Below are 20,732 nucleotides of genomic sequence, written 5' to 3' on the forward strand. Positions count from 1 at the left end.
CTTTATTTACACCGGACAGCTGGTACAAACAAGTGAAGGCAGAGACAGTGTGATGCCCATTAAATAGTTTTTATTCTTTAGGACATGAATTGCATTCCCACTCATTTACAGTACTGTAAAGTGCAATGGTATTCATCTCCCACCTGTGCACACTTTCAAGTATTTAAAATGCCCAGAAGAAAAAAAAAAAATAAGTTTTGTTTCATTTTTTAATTTGCTTTTTTTAACAGCAGCTCAGTTATGGAGAGTTTGGTTTGGTTTTTTTTTTTTTTAAATCTGGCAAAATAAACCCAGATGTGCCTACAGGATTGGGTCCTTCACTCCAAGGCCCCAGAGTGGGGCTCTCCTCCAACACTCACTGCCAGTGGAATGCATTTCCCCGTGTCCTTAGTCCACCTCCTCGATGGTGGGGCCAGAGGAGGCGCCCCCGGAGGGAGGAGCTCCTCCCCCAGGGAACCCCCCGGGCATCCCCCCGGGCATCCCTCCTGCGCTCTGGTACAGCTTGGTGATGATGGGATTGCAGACCTTCTCCAGCTCCTTCTGCTGGTGCTCAAACTCCTCCTTCTCGGCCGTCTGCAAGAGAAACCAACACCTCAGGGGCTGCTTTGGACACACAGTTTAATTCTCCCTTCTTGCCTTTTTCCTTAGTGTATGTTAATAAAATGTGTTTAGCCTTTTGCCTTTTCCTCCTAAAAATTTTTTCAAAAGTTTCCCATTTTTTGTCCCAAAATACTTTGAAAAATTTTATTCCTTTCTTTAGTGTATGTTCCTAAAATCTGTTTAAAGTTGAGCCTGATTTGTCGTTTTTTCTCCCCTAATGCCTTCTAAGTTTAGTTTCTCTTTCTTCCTTTTTCCTTAGTGTATGTTAATAAAATCTACTTTACTTTTTAACTTCAGCCTGTTTTGCCTTTTTCTCCCAAAATCCTTTTGTCTCCCAGTTAACTAACAAAAATCAGCAATGATGAAACCACTGCACATCACCCCAGGGGTGACCCAGCCCTGCCTGGATCCCACATCCCAACAAGCCAGGCTGGTTCAGCCCCAGCACCCACCCAGTATTTGCCTCGAATTCAAGTCTATCCCTGCTTCATTTAGCATCTCCCATTCCTCCCGGTTTAACAGGAAGATAAGAACTGTGTCATCTCCTCTAACATTTCCCTGGAAGGCAGGCAGGGGGAACAGGAGGGATTGGAAACTCCCTGTGGTCGCTCAGACTTCCAAGGAAGGAACTTGGACCAACATCAGCCTTTCGACTTCTGGTGGAAACTACGAATGGCTTTGGAGTCACCTTCATCACAGCAACCACGGGATTCACCTGCAGCCTGAACTGTTCCTGCAGCTCAGCCAGAGCCTGGGGGCTGAACACCATCTGCCATACCTGGTTCTTGTCCAGCCAGTTGATGATCTCGTTGCATTTGTCCAGGATTTTCTGCTTGTCATCGTCAGAGATCTTGCCCTGCAGCTTCTCATCCTCCACGGTGGCTTTCATGTTGAAGGCATAGGACTCCAGGGAGTTCTTGGAGGACACCTTATCCCTCTGCTTCTCATCCTCTGCCTTGTACTTCTCTGCCTCCTGCACCATCCTCTCAATGTCCTCCTTGCTCAGTCGGCCTGCACAGAACAAAGCCATGAGTCAGGACTCAGTCCTTTTTAGGGAATGATCTCAAATCACCAAACATTACACACCTCAAATCTAGAGAGCAGAAACCCAGAATATACCTTGTAATGAATTAAATAATTATTGCAAATTTAAAAAAGGCTCACACATATGAATCAGTGTGAAAATGCTGATTACAGCCCCATTCTGATTAAAACAGAAGGCAGAGATTGAGAAACCTGTTTTTCACTGCTCTACACCTTCAGGACAGCAGGTCCTTACCCTTGTCATTTGTGATGGTGATCTTGTTCTCCTTGCCAGTGCTCTTGTCCACAGCAGACACGTTCAGGATGCCGTTGGCATCGATGTCAAAGGTGACCTCGATCTGGGGGACCCCTCTGGGGGCAGGGGGAATGCCAGTCAGCTCAAACTTGCCCAGCAAGTTGTTGTCCTTAGTCATAGCACGTTCTCCTTCATACACCTGAGGAGAGAAACCGTCACATTATGTCATTAAACTCATAATGGATTGTTTAATTACTGTCCTGGAGGGATGTGGTCGCTCAGACATCCAAGGAAGGAAGTTGGACCAACACCAGTCTTTCGACTTCTGGTGGAAACTACGAATGGTTTTGGAGTCACCTTCATCACAGCAACCAGGAACTTAAAAATCACAGGAATTTAACACCCCTGGCTTAAAAAAAATTATTGAAAGTATCAACCAGTGAAAGCACTGACAGTGTTTGTTATTACCCCAGAGCTCTGTACTCACCTGGATCAGCACCCCAGGCTGGTTGTCAGAGTAAGTTGTGAAGGTCTGTGTCTGCTTGGTGGGGATGGTGGTGTTCCGCTTGATCAGGACTGTCATGACCCCTCCAGCTGTCTCAATCCCCAGGGACAGGGGAGTCACGTCCAGCAGCAGCAGGTCCTGCACGTTCTCAGACTTGTCTCCAGACAGGATGGCAGCCTGCACAGCTGGGGGGAGAGAAACAGCATTAAAAACCCTGCAAAACACACACTGTGAGAGCTGGGCTGGTGCACAGGGCTCGCTCAGACATCCAAGGAATGTACTTACACCATCACAAGCCTTTCGACCTCTGGTGGAAACTACGAATGGCTTTGGAACCTCATTCATCACAGCAAGTCCAAGGGAAATAAATCCCCAGGTGGAAAACCCAGGGCCTGCACCACTTTGTGCCACCAAGAGCTGCACAGTGAGAGAGAAATTACCTGCTCCATACGCCACAGCCTCATCAGGGTTGATACTCTTGTTGAGCTCTTTGCCATTGAAGAAATCCTGCAGCAGCTTCTGGATCTTGGGGATACGAGTGGATCCTCCCACCAGCACAATGTCATGGATTTGAGACTTGTCCAGCTTGGCATCCCTCAACGCCTTCTCCACGGGGTCCAGCGTGCCCCGGAACAGGTCTGCATTGAGCTCCTCGAAGCGAGCCCTGGTGATGGAGGTGTAGAAGTCGATGCCCTCGTAGAGGGAGTCGATCTCGATGCTGGCCTGGGTGGAGGAGGACAGGGTGCGCTTGGCGCGCTCGCAGGCGGTGCGCAGCCGCCGCACGGCGCGTTTGTTCTCGCTGATGTCCTTCTTGTGCTTGCGCTTGAACTCGGCGATGAAGTGGTTCACCATGCGGTTGTCGAAGTCCTCCCCGCCCAGGTGGGTGTCCCCTGCCGTGGATTTCACCTCGAAGATGCCGTCCTCGATGGTCAGGATGGACACATCGAAGGTGCCGCCACCCAGATCGAAAATGAGGACGTTTCTTTCAGCACCAACCTGGATAAAGAACACATCCATTTTCATTACTCAATTCCTCCTACTCCTGAGGAATTTATTCACTGGCCAGACACAGTGACCCCTCCCTACCTTCTTGTCCAGCCCGTAGGCAATGGCAGCAGCTGTGGGCTCGTTGATGATCCGCAGGACGTTGAGCCCTGCGATGGTTCCAGCATCTTTTGTTGCCTGGCGCTGGGAGTCGTTGAAATAGGCTGGGACAGTCACTACTGCATTGGTAACAGTCTGCAAACAGAGCAAACAGCCCGGTTAGGGGTGGCAATCCTCACACAAAACTACTCACCACACTTTGCTTTAGTCCCAGACTCACCTTTCCAAGATACGCTTCTGCAATTTCCTTCATTTTGGTTAAAACCATGGAAGAGATTTCTTCTGGGTAGAAACTCTTTGTCTCGCCTTTGTACTCGACCTGGACCTTGGGCCTGCCAGCATCGTTGACCACAGTGAAGGGCCAGTGCTTCATGTCAGACTGCACCACAGAGTCATCGAACCTGCGCCCGATCAACCTCTTTGCATCTGGAAAGAGCATTTTGATACATTAATAAAGGTCATTACTAGTTAAACATCTACAATTCTCACTAAAAATGCAGAAAATGCTAAATCACTAGGTATAACCTAACATTATTATTGCATTATTTAGAATGAGGTGCAAACACTGAGTTTCACCTCTATGATACGCAAACTCATTGCTTTTACCTCAAAAATAATGCAAATACTGTGCCATAAATCAGGCTGAAACGCTTGATCAGAGATTATTTCAGACTGACTACCATGAAGAATTTACTACAAGGCAAATACTTCATATCCAGTAACTTTAAGCTTCCAATAACAAAGCTATATCCAGGTTAGGAGTAAATTAAATGCTTTAATTCCTATGAGAAAGGCTTAACTTCGCCGTTAATAATTCTAACAAGCAAAAAAAATCTCTGTAATAATTCCCAAGCGTGCCAACCCTTACCAAAGACTGTGTTGGTTGGGTTCATGGCCACCTGGTTCTTGGCAGCATCCCCGATGAGCCTCTCTGTGTCTGTGAAGGCCACGTAGCTGGGGGTGGTGCGGTTGCCCTGGTCGTTGGCAATGATCTCCACCTTCCCATGCTGGAACACGCCAACACAGGAGTAGGTGGTGCCAAGATCAATCCCGACTGCTGGTCCCTTCGACATCTTGTCTGAAAGAAAAAAAAAAAAATTTAGCTAAAAGTGAAGCTGCTATATAAATCGCCCAGTAAAATTGTGGATTTAAGTTTTTAACAGCAGGCTGGTGGGGTTGGGAGCGACCTGGGAATGTAACAGTAATTCCTCCCGCCCAAAGCGGCGGGAGAATCCCGGATGATCCCGGAATTCCGGGCCCGTTATCCCACGTGGGCCAGGCCGCGCACCCCGGGTGCACTCCCCGCCTCCGCCGCTTGGCGGCCTCCGCACCACGTGGCGCGGGACTGCAAGTCCCAGCGTGCCCCGCGCTTCCCGCGCAACGTGACCGCGGCAGGGGCGTGTCACGGGGGATGCCGGGAAATGCAGTCCCCGCCGGGCGGGCCGCGTGCGCTGGCACAGCCCCAGCCGCGTGCGACACCGACCCCCCCTTTGAGCCGTCCCCACACGTGGCCGCTCTCCACCCCCGCGGCTCCTTCCCGCCTCACCGCCGGGCACTGCAGCAGCCGCTATGGCCCGGCACCGCCCCGGGCCGCCCCCCAGTGAGGAAAGATGGGCGCTGCGTCTCCTCCTCGAGCCCTCCCCCCCCCGGCTCAGCAGTAACAAATGGAGGCTTGGGGAGAAAGCCGAGTATGCGCTCCTCCCCCTCACACGGCAGATCCCATTTAGAAGAAAAACGGAGAAACGCCAAGAGTTAGAAATAAAAAAAAAAAAAAAAAAAAAAAAAAAAAAAGCACCGCAGAGGCGCAAAATGGGCCTGTACCCGCCATCCCCGCAGCAGAACAGTCCTGTAGGACACAGAACCACCCGGGAATGCCCCCCGCCTTTTCCAGGCCGCCCCAGAGCTGCCTCCAGCACCTCCCTAGGCCATTCCACGGTGGGTGCGCCCCCCCCAGCCCCCTCCCGTGCCGCATGGGGTCCCGCCCAGCCCCGTTACCCGCAGTCCGGCCCGGTCTCTCGTTCACACACTGGGCAGCCGCTCAGCTCCGCTCCGGCTCGCTCAATGCCCCGCGCCCGCGGCGGCGCCCTTTTATACCCGCCCAGAACCTTCCAGAAGGCCACGCCTCCCCCGCACGGCTCTGACCAATCAGCGCGTGGATCCCGCCCTCTCGCCCGCCAGTGATTGGTTGGCGCCGTGCGTGACGCGCGCCGGAAGGGGGCGTTGCGCGCCGGCCGGCCCCGCGTTCTCGAACCTTCATGCGCTTTCCCCGCGCCCCCCCAAACCCTGCGGCGGGCGCGGCTTTCCTCGCGCCTTAGCCAATCAGATCTCTTCTCTATGGTGACGTCACGGAAGGGGGGCGTGGCGCGGGGAGAGGGCGGGCTGCTGAGCCAATCGCCGCGGGGCGCGCCAGTGCTTCATTAGCATATTTCGCAATGGGGCGGGAGGGGCCAATGGGCGCGCGAGAATGGCGGGTGATTTGCATAGAGGGCGGCGGGGAAGGAGAGCGGCGGGGTAGAGGAAGCGCAAGATGGCGGCGCCATGAGGGGCGACCCTGGGCACGGCCCTCAGGGGTCCCGCTGTGCCTCCCGCGCCCTCTGTCCCCGCCGAGATCCCCCTTTTCCCTCAGGAATGGCGCCATTCCCCCTTCTCATCATCTTACCCACTGCCTGGCGCCTCCCCAGCGCTTCCCGCAGCGTGTGCTCAGTAAATCTCCCCACTACAATAACCGGCCCCCTCCATGTTCCCTCCTGCACGGCAAAGGTGTATCCCCGCGCCCTGTTTCTCTCTGAGGAAGCCGCGTTTATGGCGTTTTAACCACTGGAGCTGCTTATTCCACGGAGCAAAAGCCGTCTGAGCATCTCCAGGCTTTTATAATCCATTCTAAATGTCCCTATCCATCATCGGGCTGAGGCCGAGCCAAGGACAGGCCGTCAGCCCTCGGCCTGTGGGATAATCCACTCCCGGCACGGATTGATTCCCTTGGAAAGGGAAATAAATGTGGTTCTCTGGCGTCCCCAGGTCGGGAATCACCTCAGGTCACGCTCAGGGCATGTAAAGTTTAATATTTACACGGAATAAAGGCCAAGTGGGAGAAGCCAGGGAGGCACCGGGAGCAGGGAACTCAAACAGAGTCCTGGGCCAGGCTCTGGGACACGGCAAACTGGGGAAACAGGCAAAATAACTTACATTTAAAGGGAAAAAAAATAAAAACATCTGCACAAAAAACCCCCATTTCAGGTTCTCCCAGGCTGGCTTTAGACAAAACCCTTCTTGGTAGCAGTTAAAAATCCAATATAGGGATTAAAACTCCAATATAGGGACACAGGATCAGATCCCTCATCCTGCTCCTGGTGTCTGCCTGTGATAATTTACCCTGTGTGAAGCCACATCCTGAGACAAAAGTGACAACATCAATTTTTGTGGCCTCGAGGAGGGGATGTGACACTGTCCCCAGGCTCAGCTGGTGGCCCAGTCCCACATTTTTGGGGTTTTGGGGGGTTTGGAGCTGGAATTTGGGTGCACAAGGCTAAAGGCAGAACAGAGGAAGGGGCCTGAACAGGGATTTTTGGGGTTTGGAGCTGGAATTTGGGTGCTCAGGGTTAAAGGCAGAACAGGGGAAGAGGCCTGAAAGGGGATTTTGGGGGGTTTGGAGGTGGAATTTGGGTGCTCAGGGTTAAAGGCAGGACAGGGCTGGGGCCTGAATGGGAATTTGGGGGTTTGGAGCTGGAATTTGGGTGCTCAGGGTTAAAGGCAAGAAAGGGAAAGGGGCCTGAATGGGGATTTTTTGGGGTTTGGAGCTGGAATTTGGGTGCTCAGGGTTAAAGGCAAGAAAGGGAAAGGGGCCTGAATGGGGATTTTTTTGGGGTTTGGAGCTGGAATTTGGGTGCTCAGGGTTAAAGGCAGAACAGAGGAAGGGGCCTGAACAGGGATTTTTGGGGTTTGGAGGTGTATTTGGGTGCTCAGGGTTAAATGCAGGACAGAGGAAGGGGCCTGAACAGGGATTTTGGGGGTTTGGAGGTGGAATTTGGGTGCTCAGGGTTCAAGGCAGGACTGGGAAAGGGGCTCTGTGCCATGGGGCACAGGGGTGAGATAAGGGCACTCATACAAACCTTACACCTGGTGAGATAGTGAGATAAGGCGTGCACAGCAACTCCACCCTGTCCAGAGTACAATGCTCTTCTACTCCAGAGATGCTCCTCTGTGTAATTCACACTGAACCCACCACCAGGCTCTTGCTGTTCGCTTTTTTTTTTAATTTTTTTTTTTAAATTTTTTCTTTTTAAACCATGGGCAGAATTTGGGCAGGACCTAAGAATAGCGCCTTGGGGACTCCACAGTGACATTTAGCTGTGCAGAGCAGGCTGAGAGCAAGGGGAGGCAGCCTGGAACTGCAGTGACTCAGAGCAGGGAGGGAGGGGGGCAGTTTGCAGTTTGCAAATGACTCATCCCGGCAGAAATTAGAGGCTGTTAAACTGGACAAAAGGAGCTCATTAACTCCATATCACAACAATTCGAGCTTGGCAGGCTGGACGGGTTTAAGTATTTAAGTGCTGGGTTTAGTGTGGAGTTGGTTTTTTTATTATTTTTTTTTCAAATTAGAGGTTGAAACGTTATTTTTGGGAGTGAATTTAGTGTGTCAAGGATCTACCGCTGCTTCTCCTGGCAGTGTTTAAAGCAGGATTGGGAGAGAAGAGAGATTATCAAAGACATTCCTCCTGCTCAGCACAGCAGATACAACACTTGTTTATATAACGCTCGCATCCGCTCAAGTTTGAAAATCGCACATTTCCTTCCCTTCCCTTCCCCGCGGGGTTCTCCCCTCTCTCGGTGCGTCAGGACAAACTGCTCCGGGTTAAAAATAACCCCAAATTCCTGATCCTGTACAAAACCCTGCGGCTGCACCGCTCCTCTCCAACTTGTCACCTACTCTGGGGTTTTAATGTCATCAACTCCGCTGGGACCAGGAACAGTTTGTTCTTGAATTGGGGGCAGGCAAGACAACTCTGAGACAATCAATTGTGTTGTCATCGTGCTTTGTTTTAATCTTATGTCGCAACTTTTGCTCCCAGATTTCATCCAGGTGGATCGCTGGTGTCTGGACACCTCTGCAAAACACCCTGAGGGGGGAAAGAAGTGAGAAAAACCAACCAGCAGCACCTTTAGCTGCCCTAAATTCCACCTCTGGCTGATTCCTTTGAGCTGCCTGCAAGGGTTTTATCTGCAGGGGAGATCTGAACTGGCTGAACAGCAGTTCAAGGCTTCCTTCTCACCTCAGAGCTCAGGGTTTCCTTATTTCAGAGCTCATGAGGAGCTCAAGGGTTTCTCCTCATCTCAGAGCTCATGAGGAGCTCAAGGGTTCCTTCTCACCCCAGAGCTCATGGGGAGAGCCAAGCACAGCTCAGGGGTTCCTCCTCACCTTGGAGCTCATGAGGAGCTCAAGGGTTTCTCCTCATCTCAGGGCTCATGAGGAGAGCCAAGCACAGCTCAGGGTTTGCTCCTCACCTCAGAGCTCACCAGGAGAGCCAAGCACAAGTACTGGTGCAGCAGGGCCAGGGGTGAAGCCACCAAGGCTCGTTGTGCTGCCATTATTTATTTACCAGCTTGGCTTCCAGCACCTGCATCCTCAGCCAAAAATGTTCTGGGTGAAATGGCCTCGTGGAAGGTAAAAGCAGATTTGTGTTCATGTCTTACCCAGGGTTTCACATCTTCTGTGGAATGTCATTTAATTTAGACTGAAAAATACCCAGGAGAAACAGCCCAAGGTTCCTTCCTCACCTCAGAGCTCATGAGGAGCTCAGGGGTTCCTCTTCACTCCAGAGCTCATGAGGAGAGCCAGGCACAGCTCCAGGTTCCCTCTCACCTCAGGGCTCATGAGGAAGACCAGACACGTGTGCTGGTGCAGCAGGAAGGTCACAGCAGGGCTGGGGTGAAGCCACCAAGGCCTGTTGTGCTGCCATTATTTATTTACCAGCCTGGCTTCCAGCACCTGCATCCTCAGCCAAAATGTCCTGGGTGAAAATGGCCTCGTGGAAGGTAAAACCACATTTATGTCCATGTTTTACCCAGGGTTTCGCATCTTCTGTGTCACCTAATTTAGGCTGAAAAATACCCAGGAGAAACAGCCCAAGGTGTCACCCTCCCCTTGGAGCTCATGAGGAGCTCAGGGGTTTTTCCTCACCCCAGAGCTCTTGAGGAGCTCAAGGGTTCCTCCTCACGTCAGGGCTCATGAGGAGAGCCAGGCACAGCTCAGGGTTTCCCTCTCACCTCAGGGCTCATGAGGAAGACCAGACACGTGTGCTGGTGCAGCAGGAAGGTCACAGCAGGGCTGGGGTGAAGCCACCAAGGCTTGTTGTGCTGCCATTATTTATTTACCAGCTTGGCTTCCAGCACCTGCATCCTCTGCCAGAATGTCCCGGGTGGAATGGGCTTGTGGAAGGTAAAAGCACATTTGTGTCCATGTCTCACCCAGGGTTTCGCCTCTTCTGTGGAATGTCACCTAATTTAGGCTGAAAAATACCCAGGAGAAACAGCCCATCTTCCCCACGCTTCCCATGCAAATGTGCACACAGGCCTGCTTAGCTTAAAAATGGTATTTTTAACTCCATTTTTTTTTTCCCCCTTGGATTCAGCTTGACAGCATGAAACACATCACAGAAAATGGTACGAGTTGAGTTGAGCTGCAGCTCTTCAGCTGCAGCACCTTTATTTATAAAACAACCAACCAAAAAAAAAAAATTATGAAATCATTGATTCAAAGGAATCAATAATAAATATTTGCTTTCCTCTGAGTTGTTCAGACACAGTACAAGTACACCAATCATAGCAGGCAGCAGAGATGGAAGCTTAGTTTAAGCTGCTGAGAAACAAAAAAGCTACATTACATGGTAGGCATTTAATCACACAAGTAATAGCTGGTATATGACAGTAAATGCTTTAATACACTATTTTACAAAACGGGGTTTGGCTTATTTGCTTCCCTTGTGCAACTCCTGTTCGGCTGGAAAACAGAATACCTTTGGAATGATCCCTTTCTCCTCTTCCCTTTGGGTGATGAACTTTTCCCTTCTCTGTGAATCACTGATGTGTGTGGGCTGCAGGAGAAACCTGGGCAGCCCCTGCATCCCACCAGGGCTTGGAAATTCCAATCCAATTTTCCCTTCCCTGTGAATTAATGATGTGGGGGCTGCAGCAGATAACCTGGACAACCCCTACATCTCAAAAGGGCTTGGAAATTCCAATCCACCAGGGCTTGGAGCAGCCAGGGTTGATCCTCCAGACCAGGGTTCAGCCTCTGCACCTCTGCCTGACCTTCCCCAAGCCCCCAAAGCTCTCAGCCCATTCCATCAGGCAGCTCACAGCACAAGGAGTGGTTTCCCAGCAGGAGAGGCTGCCAAGGCTGCCCAAAGGCCCCAGGAAAACCTGCCAGGGTGAATTCTCCTCCCTGCAGGCTGCAGAGCCGCCTCTCTGCTAATTACCAGTCTGGGCTGTGACTCAAAACGGCCCCAGAGCCTTTGGCTGTCGGGCTGTGTGTGGCCAGCTGAGCTGCTGCAATTGTCACCCTGGTTTGTGGTGAGGAGCTCCTGGAGGCTCAGGCAGGGCAGAAACACTCCTGGGTCTGTGCAGGGTGAGGATCCTCAGGTGCAGCACAGTGAGCACCCACAGGAGAACCCACGAGCTGCTTTCACCATCCCATTCCTGCTTTGGGGATTTTCCCAGCTCTGGAAAGGCTTGGGAGTGTTTTGGAGTGTCTGAGCCTTCAGGGCTCAGGAAAAAAAAAAACCAAAACAAACAACTGCAGAGGAATGACAGACGCACATCTGATGCAGGGATGTGCTCCTGGAGCATCCAGGGTGAAATGACAGAGAATCCACCAGCAGCAGCTGATCAAACCCCTCATAGCAGGTCTCCCTTCTTTAAATCTGGGGTTGTTCTCCCTGCACAGCATCAGTGGCTTGTCCTGCCAAGAGTTAAATCTGGGCTGGAGAAAGCAATGGGATTTGAGTGACAGTGTAGGGAAAGTTTGGAAACTCTCTCCCATATGGAAATAGCCCGAGCAGGGCTTGGCTTTGATCAGATTGTCAAAGATCTCAAGTAGAGAAATTAAAATTCTGGGTTGCAGTCAGAAAAGGGAGATTAATGACAATCCTGGAGTGAAAGAATTATAGATCTGTGCTCCTTCTGTGCTCATCTGTCTTCTGCAGGCTCTTCCCACAAACTGGAGAAACCCCTTCCCTCCCTCAAGTGGGGAAAAAAAAACCCAAACACCCTAATTTTTTTTAATAGAAAATCACCAGTCTAGGAATAGAAGAATCTAGAACCTACATGCTCAGTGTCTTGTGTGTAGCAGTGGTCAGAGCCAAGTCCTTCAGAGGAAAATATCAGTGACAGAATTCTGCATCTGTCCCTCCTCCCCTCCTTTCCCAACTTCATATTCCGTGGAAACACTTCACCTGGTTGCTCACCAAAAAAAAAAAAAAAAGTATTTTTTACAATTCTTGCCATTTTTTAAAGAGTCTTGTTAAAGGTTTAAGCCTCAGCTCTGGGCCAGCATTTGGTGTAGGAGTGGGACAACACACACCAAGATTTCCTAATGGCAGCAGCATTTTGTGCTTGTTTACCTGTCTCAGGTGTGTTTTCCTCCTCCAGGCCTTCCCTGGGGGTCAGCTTGAGTATTCTCTTTCTTCAGTCTGGGGAAAAACTTTCCATAAGGCAGCTCCCCCCAAACCTGGCCAACTCTCCAAGCTGTAAAACAACCATGAGCTCCTCCAAACGCTCCATCTGGGATTTTTTTCATACATTTGTGGCCCTCCCCATGGGGTCAGTGCCTCCCTGCTGGGTTCAGTGCCCAGTTCTCCTGTCTTTAAGGCTCATCAGTGCCCAGTTCTCTCTCTAAGGCTCATCAGTGCCCAGTTCTCTCTAAGGCTCATCAGTGCCCAGTTCTCTCTAAGGCTCACCAGTGCCCAGTTCTCTCTCTAAGGCTCATCAGTGCCCAGTTCTCTCTCTCTAAGGCTCATCAGTGCCCAGTTCTCTCTGAGGCTCACCAGTGCCCAATTCTCTCTCTCTGAGGCTCACCAGTGCCCAGTTCTCTCTCTAAGGCTCACCAGTGCCCAGTTCTCCTCTCTCTAAGGCTCCTCAGTGCCCAGTTCTCTCTAAGGCTCACCAGTGCCCAGTTCTCTCTCTAAGGCTCACCAGTGCCCAGTTCTCCTCTCTGAGGCTCATCAGTGCCCAGTTCTCCTCTCTCTAAGGCTCATCAGTGCCCAGTTCTCTCTCTAAGGCTCACCAGTGCCCAGTTCTCCTCTCTCTAGGGCTCATCAGTGCCCAGTTCTCTCTCTAAGGCTCCTCAGTGCCCAGTTCTCCTCTCTCTAGGGCTCATCAGTGCCCAGTTCTCTCTAAGGCTCCTCAGTGCCCAGTTCTCCTCTCTCTAAGGCTCACCAGTGCCCAGTTCTCTTCTCTCTAAGGCTCACCAGTGCCCAGTTCTCTCCTCTCTAAGGCTCACCAGTGCCCAGTTCTCTTCTCTCTAAGGCTCATCAGTGCCCAGTTCTCTCTCTCTAAGGCTCACCAGTGCCCAGTTCTCTCTAAGGCTCACCAGTGCCCAGTTCTCTCTCTAAGGCTCACCAGTGCCCAGTTCTCTCTCTGAGGCTCATCAGCCACAGCCACCCCTGCCCTGGGACTCCTGTGGCTCTGCCCCTGGAAGCAGAGTCAGCTCCTGGCCCTAAGTTTATTCTGGCAATTTAAAGCACCTCTGTTTTCTTGGCAGAAAAGGTCCTTTTTTTTATTATTATTATTTTCTTCTTTAGTACAGAGTTTAGTTCAGACACCTTAATACTGCATCTCTTGTCCTTTGGGAGTGATCCTTTAGTTGCAGCCTCCAGTATTTTGCTGAATGCAGAAAAACGTGAAGCACCTTTCAGTTCCCTTTGAGGCTGGACACGCTCAGCCCCCAAATCTGTACTTAAGACAACAAATCTTCGAGAAACTTGCCCCAAAACCAGTCCAAGAGGCTTCTCCCTCCACACAGAACCTCTCTGGAATATTCTGCATCTTTAAGTCTCTGTTGATCCCTTTTGAAAAAGATCCTGAGATTTGGCTTCTTTTCACTCGTACAGAGTTTGGCTGTCGTGAGGTTTTAAATGCTCAACGTTCCGTTTTCAAAGGAAAAAAAAAGATAATTTAAAAAGAAGCTCCTTTTTCCCTCCAGATGTCTCTTTTTTTTTAAAGTCTATATCAGAACCTCAGTGGTGGGAGACGTTCAGACAGAATCGAGCGGGGGGCGTGAACAATCCCGAGTGAATTAAAGATTGAAGCTGACTGGGAAGGGAACTATCCTACCCTAGGGGCTCTAAGTGTGCAGTGTGTGTGTGCAGTGCTGGGACGATGCTCACACGGTCTGGAAGGCGCGGCTCTGCGCTGGCACCATCACCGCGGGCGCTCCCAGCCTCACCAGCTGGTTATAATCCGCTTTTTTGGCCTCTGCCTCTCTCCTGTCCGCCGGGCGCTGGCCGTACTGCGGAGGGGTGAGGTGAGGGGTGGCCTCGGTGGTGGACAGAGTCCTCTGGCTGCGGGAGGCACTGTTGGCGGTGGAGCGCGTGGAGGATGAGCCCGAGCGGGAGCTCCTGGAGCCCGAGGAGGATGAGCTGGGCTTGACCAGGTGAGCCTTGGGGGCCTCCGCGTCCTCCCTGCCACAGAGGGAATGGAGGGGGATTAAACACTGCCAGAAATGTCTGTGGTACCCCAGGGAATGATGGTGGGAATGGGGAAAAAAAGGGGGGAAAGTGGGGGAAAGAAAGGGAGAAAGAAGGGGGGAAAGAAGAGGAAAAAGAAGGAAGAAAGATGAGAAAAAAAAAGAGGGGGAAGGAAGGAAGAAAAGTGGGGAATAAACAGGAAATAAGGGAGGAAAGAAGGGTGAAAGAAGAGGAAAAAGAAGGGAGAAAGATGAGGGAAAAGGAGAGAGAAAGAAGGGAGAAAAGTGGGGGAAAGAAGAGGGAAAGAAGCAGAAAAAAGAGGAAAGAAGTGAGAAAGATGAGGAAAAAGGAGGGGGAAAGAAGGGAGAAGAGTGGGGTAAAGAAGGGGGAAAGAAGTGGAAAAAAAAGAGGAAAGAAGTGAGAAAGAAGGGAGAAGGATGAGGAAAAAGGAGGGGGAAGGCAGGGAGAAAAGCGGGGAAAAGAAGAGGGAATAAGGGAGGAAAGAAGAGAGAAAGAAGAGGAAAAAGAAGGGAGAAAGATGAGGGAAAAGGAGAGAGAAAGAAAGGAGAAAGAAGAGGGAAAGAAGAGGAAAAGAAGAGGAAAAAGAAGGGAAGAAGAAGAGAGCAAGAGGGGAAGGGTAAGAAGGGGAAAGAAGGGAAGAAGGGGGGGGAAGGAAAGGAAAGAGGAAAGGGGAAAGGGGAAAGGGGAAAGGAGAAAAGAAACAGAAAATAAAGAAGAAAAGGAAAGAAAACCACCCCCAAACCCTCTCAGAACCACAACGGACAAGCAGCTTTAATTGAACACCATAAAAGAATATGCAAATGCTTCAAAATACCGAAATCACAAATATGAGAGAAGAAAACAGTCAGTTGAGGTCTGTGCTGATTTGCCGGGGGAAAGAAGGGAGGGACTTTAATTAATTTAATATCCTGCAGATTCTCCAAACTCTCTGTTGTGTAACTTTATGAATTAAACCTCTCATTTCCTCCCAGAGTGCTGGTCCATGAAATTGGAATAAACATTTCTCTGTGTGTGTGTTCAGTGAGCACCAAGTGTCAGAGGAACCAGCACAGACAGAGCTGCTGCTCTGGGATCCTCAGCCAGAAGGGGAAACTGGGCAGGACTGACTGCATAAAACCAGTTCTGCCACTTCAAACCACCCTGGGGGGAGTGAGAGAAGCGCCACAACCGGATCCTGACAGAGAGAGAGAGGAGGATGTAACAGGTGGGTGTGGAAGGGTGATATGAGAGTGAAAAGGCAGGATGTGGAAGGGAAGGAAAAGGAAAAGGGGAAGAAATCAGCAGAGAATGCCTTTGTACAAGCAGCCTGAGAGTGATCAGCTCTAGCCCTGGTTTGTGCCTGAGGTGTTTTGGTTTTCTGAAATTCTTTTCCCAGGGAATTTTCTGTAAACAGGAGAAATGTTTTTGTAATGGTAAATTGTTTATATTTCTGTCCTTACGAGGGACTTCTCCTTGCTGTCCCTCTGCTCTGACCAATGGGAGTGAAGAGGTTTGTCTTTGTGTCACCAATCCAATTGGTCTGTGTGAAATGGGATAAAAGGGAGACACAGCCCAGAAATAAAGGAGTCATTTTCAGCCTCCTGAATCTCAGAGTCTGTGTCGTTGTGGTGTAAAGCAGAGTCAATCAGCAGCTGAAGGGATTATGGAGGAGCTGCTGGTGCAGGGATGTCACACCAGGCCACACAAATAGACATAAAGATGGATCAAGGGTTTGTTTCTCCCAGGGCAGCAGCGGCTCAGACTCGCTCCTGGAATAGATCTCGCAGTGCTTTCCTTCCTGAGGAGTTCAGGCTGGGCTTGGCTGCAGCCCAAGCTCCTCTTAGGGCAGTTCAGGGCGGGGAATGAGCTCCTGGAACAGGAGTCAGAGTTCCCCAGGCTCCTGCTCCTCTCAGGGCTCACCCCGGGCTAAATCCAGGGAACAGTTGTTCCAAAGGCTCAGGGAGGGCTCAGGGAACGTGGCTGCTTCATTGAGGGCCAAATAGGAGCTGAGATTGGAAGGGAATAAAGGGGAAAGAAGGAAGAAAGAAGGAGGAAAGAAGAGGGGAGAAAGAAGGGGGAAGGAAGGGAAGAAGAGGGTGAAAGAAGGAAGGAAGAAAGGGAAAATAAGGTGGAAAGAGGAAGAAAGAAGGAGAAAATAATGTGGAAGGAGGGAGAAAAGAAGGGGAAAAGAAGGGAGAAGGAAAGAGGAAAGAAGAAGGAAAAAGCGGAAAGAAGGTGGGAAGAGGGGAGAAAGAAGGGAAGAAAAAAGGAAGAAAGAAAGGGAAAATAAGCTGGAAAAAGGGAGAAAAGAGGGAAGAAAGAAGGGGGAAAAGGTGGAAAGAGGGGGGAAAGAAGAGAGAAAGAAGGGAGATGGAAGGGGGAAAGAAGAGAGGAAAAGTGGGAAGAGGGGGGAAGGAAGAGGGAAAAGAAGGGGGGAAGGAAGGGAAGAAGAGTGGGAAGGAAAAGAAAGAAAAAAGAAATAGAAAAGAAAGAAGGAAAGAAAACCATTCTCACACTCTCTCAGAACCACAAGGGACAAGCAGGTCCAATTTAACCCCATAAAAGAACATGCAAATACTTCAAAATCCCGAAATCACAAATGTGAGAGAAAACAATCAGGTGAGTTCTGTGCTGATTTGCCGGGGGAGAGGAGAGAGGAATTCAATCTCATTTACTGGAAAATCCTCACAAAGATTCTCACAGCCGAGAAATTTCCACCTGAACCTTTAAAAGCTTTGTAGAACAACCTTAAAGCTGCTTGTAGTCGGTGCAAAGACATGGGAAAAGGGAGCGTGGGGAGGTGGGATTGAATAAAAGGCATTACCTGATTTCATTTGGTGCCTCTTCTTCCTCGTATCTCTTCTTCTCTTTCCTCCTTATGGTCAACCTGACCACCAGGAGCAGGAGGGAGAGTCCCACCACCACTCCACACACGGCCCCGGCGATCATGCTGATGTTTTGGGCATCTGTTGTCCAAAAAAAACCAAATTTCGTGGTGAACCATGTTGGTACAGTCAGGTTTTAATCCATTCTACAATGCTGAGCTGGAGTTTATTTATTTTTTTTTTTTAGGTGTGTCTCCGCACAGGAGTTGAACCAGTTTGTCCTCAGCAAAGGGGAAACCACAAGGGCTGTGCCTTCAGCTCTGGGGCAGAGTTGAAATAAGGAGAGAAAAAAAAATCCCCTTCTAAGAGCATAAAAATATAGAAAATACAAAGACAGGACAGCCCACGGCACCAGAGGAATGTTTGATATCTTCATGTTTCCTCATGTAGATTTTTTTTTTCCCTTGAATGATTACAAGCCACCTCCAGAATTAATTACTCAAATGTGGAGGAAATTTATCCAGCTGAGGCAGATAAAGGAGGGAAGGAAACTTTCAATTTTCATCCCAAGCAGCCAAGGTAATGAGGGAATATTTCCCTTCACTGACAGTTTATATCAACCTTTTTTTGATAAAAGTGGTGTTATAAATGTATATTATAAAATTGGCTTTTTGCAGGATTTGTGCTGTATAATTAATAATGTTCTAGTAAAGATATAAGTTTTTTATTTCTGCTATTAGTAAAAAAAAATTAGGTGTAGTAGTAGTAGTTGATATAAGTGTGTTTAAACTGTCTGTTTAGTCAAAATAACATCCAATAAACATATAAAGAAAACTCTACTAATCTACCAACTATCAACATCTACCATCTAAAAAAAAATATAGACCAAAGCCCAAGCTAAAATAATAATAAAGACACAACCACAAAACACACAGACTCTAAAAAAGGAAACCCTAAAAAAACCCCATACAGAACAGTTCCTAAAATATAAAAACTAATTTATTTAAAAAATAAGAATATGCAACACACTAAATAATAAATAAATAATAAATAGATAAAAATAAATAAATAAATAAATAAATAATAAATAATAAATAATAAAATAAATAAATAAGAAAAATAAAACACACTAATACAATAAAACAAATATTTTAAAAATATCTCTAATATAGCAAAGTGTGGACTTGGTTGAGTGCCAAGTCACCCAACCAACCATACTTCACTTTTTTATCTCCTAATGGTCTTAATTTTTTTTATTAAACCTATCTCTTAAAATTTACCAAAAAAATAAACCTCATTTTTCACAGTGCTCAGGTTGGGCTTGGCTGGAAGTTGTTTCCTTCAGCTCAGTCCCTCTGGAGGTTTTAGCAGAGCCAAGGGAGGGTTTAAAGCAGGTTCAGTTCAATTGCCAGAAAAGCTGCCTGGACACTTTTACTCCTCATGCCTGAGGCAAACCGGTTTTCCTTATTCCATATTCCATATTCCATATTCCACTTAGTTCAGGCTTGGCCAGGCAGAAAAAATTCCAAAGCTCTGGATTCTCCAAGAGATTCTTTGTTCAGAGCCTTATCTCGGCAGGGCCAGCTTTGGGAGCTGCTCAAGCCCATTGTTTGGGTTGGGTGATAAACTCCCCACCCTTTTCCTGCAGTGCAGATGGAAAGGACACCCTGCCCTTGGTGGGGTTAATCTGGGGATTTTCACCTCTGTTGTTCAGGGCACAAATGGCTAAACCTGATTAAAACCCAGCTGTGTCAAAAGTCACTTTTTATCCTGTAAATTATTCCATGTCGTGCTCAGCCTTTCTGACTGCCTGGAGATGTTTTGCTGTCCCGAGTGCAAGAAATAAATTATTTGGGGTGTGGAATATCCACAGAGAAAATTCATACCCGAGAATCACTTCATGCAATCCCTTCAACCAGAATAACCTTTAATTTACCATTTCCCCTGCTTGTATTTCATGAATCATCCTGAAAATCAACATTTCTAACAGACCCAGACATCTAAAGTGATAAAACCATGATTTGGGCTGAGATTGTGAGGTTATTGTTTTAGGTGAGGGGGGAAAGTGCAATAAATGAGAATTATTTTATATGATGGAAGTATGAAATATGATTTTATATGTATGGAAGGGCAAAGGAGCAGCACAGAATTTTCCAGGAGGAGGAAAGTGTGTGTCCCCCATGGAGAGGGGACACGGTTCTGGGTGAGAGGAATAAAAGGAGTGAAAGCTTCTCTTTCCAAACAAACTCTGGGTCTGCTGGGAGATAAAACCAGCACTGAGAGAGAAAGAGTGATGAAAGAAATGAGAGAGATTTGTCTTCACAAACTGTGGGTCTGTTGATAAATCAAAGTGGATACTGAGAGATGAACAATGGGAAGAACCATAAATTCCATGGGAATTCCACTGAGTGACACAAGGAAAAGAAAAAGGTGGGGGGTCACATTAGAAGGGTCTGTAATAGGTGGTTTGGGAAGTCTGGACCTCTCAGGTACCTCAGCCAGTGGGGAAAGAGAGAGGGAAATGTGGCTGGAAATTGGGATAAAAAGGAGACTGAATCCTCTAAAAATATGAGAGACCCCAGGGGAAATGCCCCATGGCCTCTCCTGTAGCCCTGGTTTGTGCCTGAGGTGTTTTGGTTTTCTGAAATTCCTTTCCCAGGGAATTTTCTGTAAACAGGAGAAATGTTTTTGTAGCTGTACCTTTGTTCTTCATTCCTTTCCCCAGGAGGGACTTCTCCTTGCTGTCCCTCTGCTCTGACCAATGGGAGTGAAGAGGTTTGTCTTTGTGTCACCAATCCAATTGGTCTGTGTGAAATGGGATAAAAGGGAGACACATCCCAGAAATAAAGGAGTCATTTTCAGCCTCCTGAATCTCGGAGTCTGTGTCGTTGTGGTGTAAAACAGCATCACTCTCCCTTTATTGCAATAAAGTTCCAGGACTCCTCTGTCTCCTTTTTGGACATGAATTTCTGGTGTTTGTGGGTTAATTCCCCTGCTGAGGGCGGTACTTTTGTGTCGCTAGAGGACATGAAACTACACTCACCCATCAGGTTGAGAAGTGGGCAGAGAAAGAGAGAGTTTATTATGATTTGGGATTTATATAGGGTTTGGAATTAGTTCAGGGGTTGGGGGACGAGAGTAACACCCCTCTGACCCCAGTGGTCAACTCAGAACTCCATTAATTTGTCCTTCTCCCTGGAAAGGAATGTATATTTACAAAACATCAGTGTGTGAGAAAGCTCCAGTAGAAACATGGAACAACCAGAAGGCTGAAGAACCAGGGTGACACTTACGCTGCACCGTCACCTGCAGCTCGCAGCTCTCCTGCCCCGCCTCGTTGGTGGCCAGGCACTGGTACAGCCCCGTGCTCAGCTGGGTCAGGTTCTTCAGCAACACCTGCCCGGGGTTCGAGATGTCTGTGGGGATAAACATCACTGGGGTGAGTGAGGTACAGGGAGAAACTACAGCTGGGGGTGGTGCACTGAGGGGCAAACTGAGCTATGGGGTCAGGGCAGATCCAGAGTGATGGGAAGGGAAGGGAAGGGAAGGGAAGGGAAGGGAAGGGAAGGGAAGGGAAGGAAGGGAAGGGAAGGGAAGGGAAGGGAAGGGAAGGGAAGGGAAGGGAAGGGAAGGGAAGGGAAGGGAAGGGAAGGGAAGGGAAGGGAAGGGAAGGGAAGGGAAGGGAAGGGAAGGGAAGGGAAGGGAAGGGAAGGAAAGGGAAGGGAAGGGAAGAAAAG

General features: G+C 49.0%; 2 protein-coding genes across 2 annotated transcripts in view; both read right to left on the minus strand.

The window, feature by feature from the left end:
- Window positions 1-248: 248 nt before the first annotated feature.
- HSPA8 (heat shock protein family A (Hsp70) member 8) lies at window positions 249-5,599 on the minus strand. Its single transcript, XM_083878038.1, has 9 exons — window positions 5,484-5,599; window positions 4,357-4,566; window positions 3,709-3,914; window positions 3,471-3,623; window positions 2,825-3,380; window positions 2,367-2,569; window positions 1,880-2,078; window positions 1,379-1,611; window positions 249-573 (listed from the first exon to the last, which is right to left on the minus strand). The coding sequence occupies exons 2-9, from the start codon at window positions 4,559-4,561 to the stop codon at window positions 388-390; spliced, it is 1,941 nt and encodes a 646-aa protein (XP_083734164.1). The 5' UTR covers window positions 4,562-4,566; window positions 5,484-5,599; the 3' UTR covers window positions 249-387.
- Window positions 5,600-13,001: 7,402 nt separating this feature from the next.
- CLMP (CXADR like cell adhesion molecule) overlaps window positions 13,002-20,732 on the minus strand; it is a 60,246-nt gene continuing 52,515 nt past the window's right edge. The window contains 3 exon segments of the mRNA XM_083877938.1: window positions 13,002-14,164; window positions 16,995-17,136; window positions 20,289-20,476. Of these exon segments, the coding sequence (XP_083734064.1) occupies window positions 13,867-14,164; window positions 16,995-17,136; window positions 20,289-20,476 (628 nt within the window). The 3' untranslated portion in view covers window positions 13,002-13,866.

This window comes from Zosterops lateralis, assembly GCF_965231275.1.
Source record: "Zosterops lateralis genome assembly, chromosome: 25".
NCBI lineage: Eukaryota > Metazoa > Chordata > Aves > Passeriformes > Zosteropidae > Zosterops > Zosterops lateralis.

Excerpts from the sequence above, each read along its gene's own strand:
- HSPA8 (XM_083878038.1), bottom strand. The coding sequence starts at position 4,561 with ATGTCGAAGGGACCAGCAGTCGGGATTGATCTTGGCACCACCTACTCC. Across the intron at positions 3,915-4,356 it reads CCCAACCAACACAGTCTTTG|ATGCAAAGAGGTTGATCGGG; the intron begins GTAAGGGTTGGC and ends TGCTCTTTCCAG. Across the intron at positions 3,624-3,708 it reads CAGAAGCGTATCTTGGAAAG|ACTGTTACCAATGCAGTAGT; the intron begins GTGAGTCTGGGA and ends CTCTGTTTGCAG.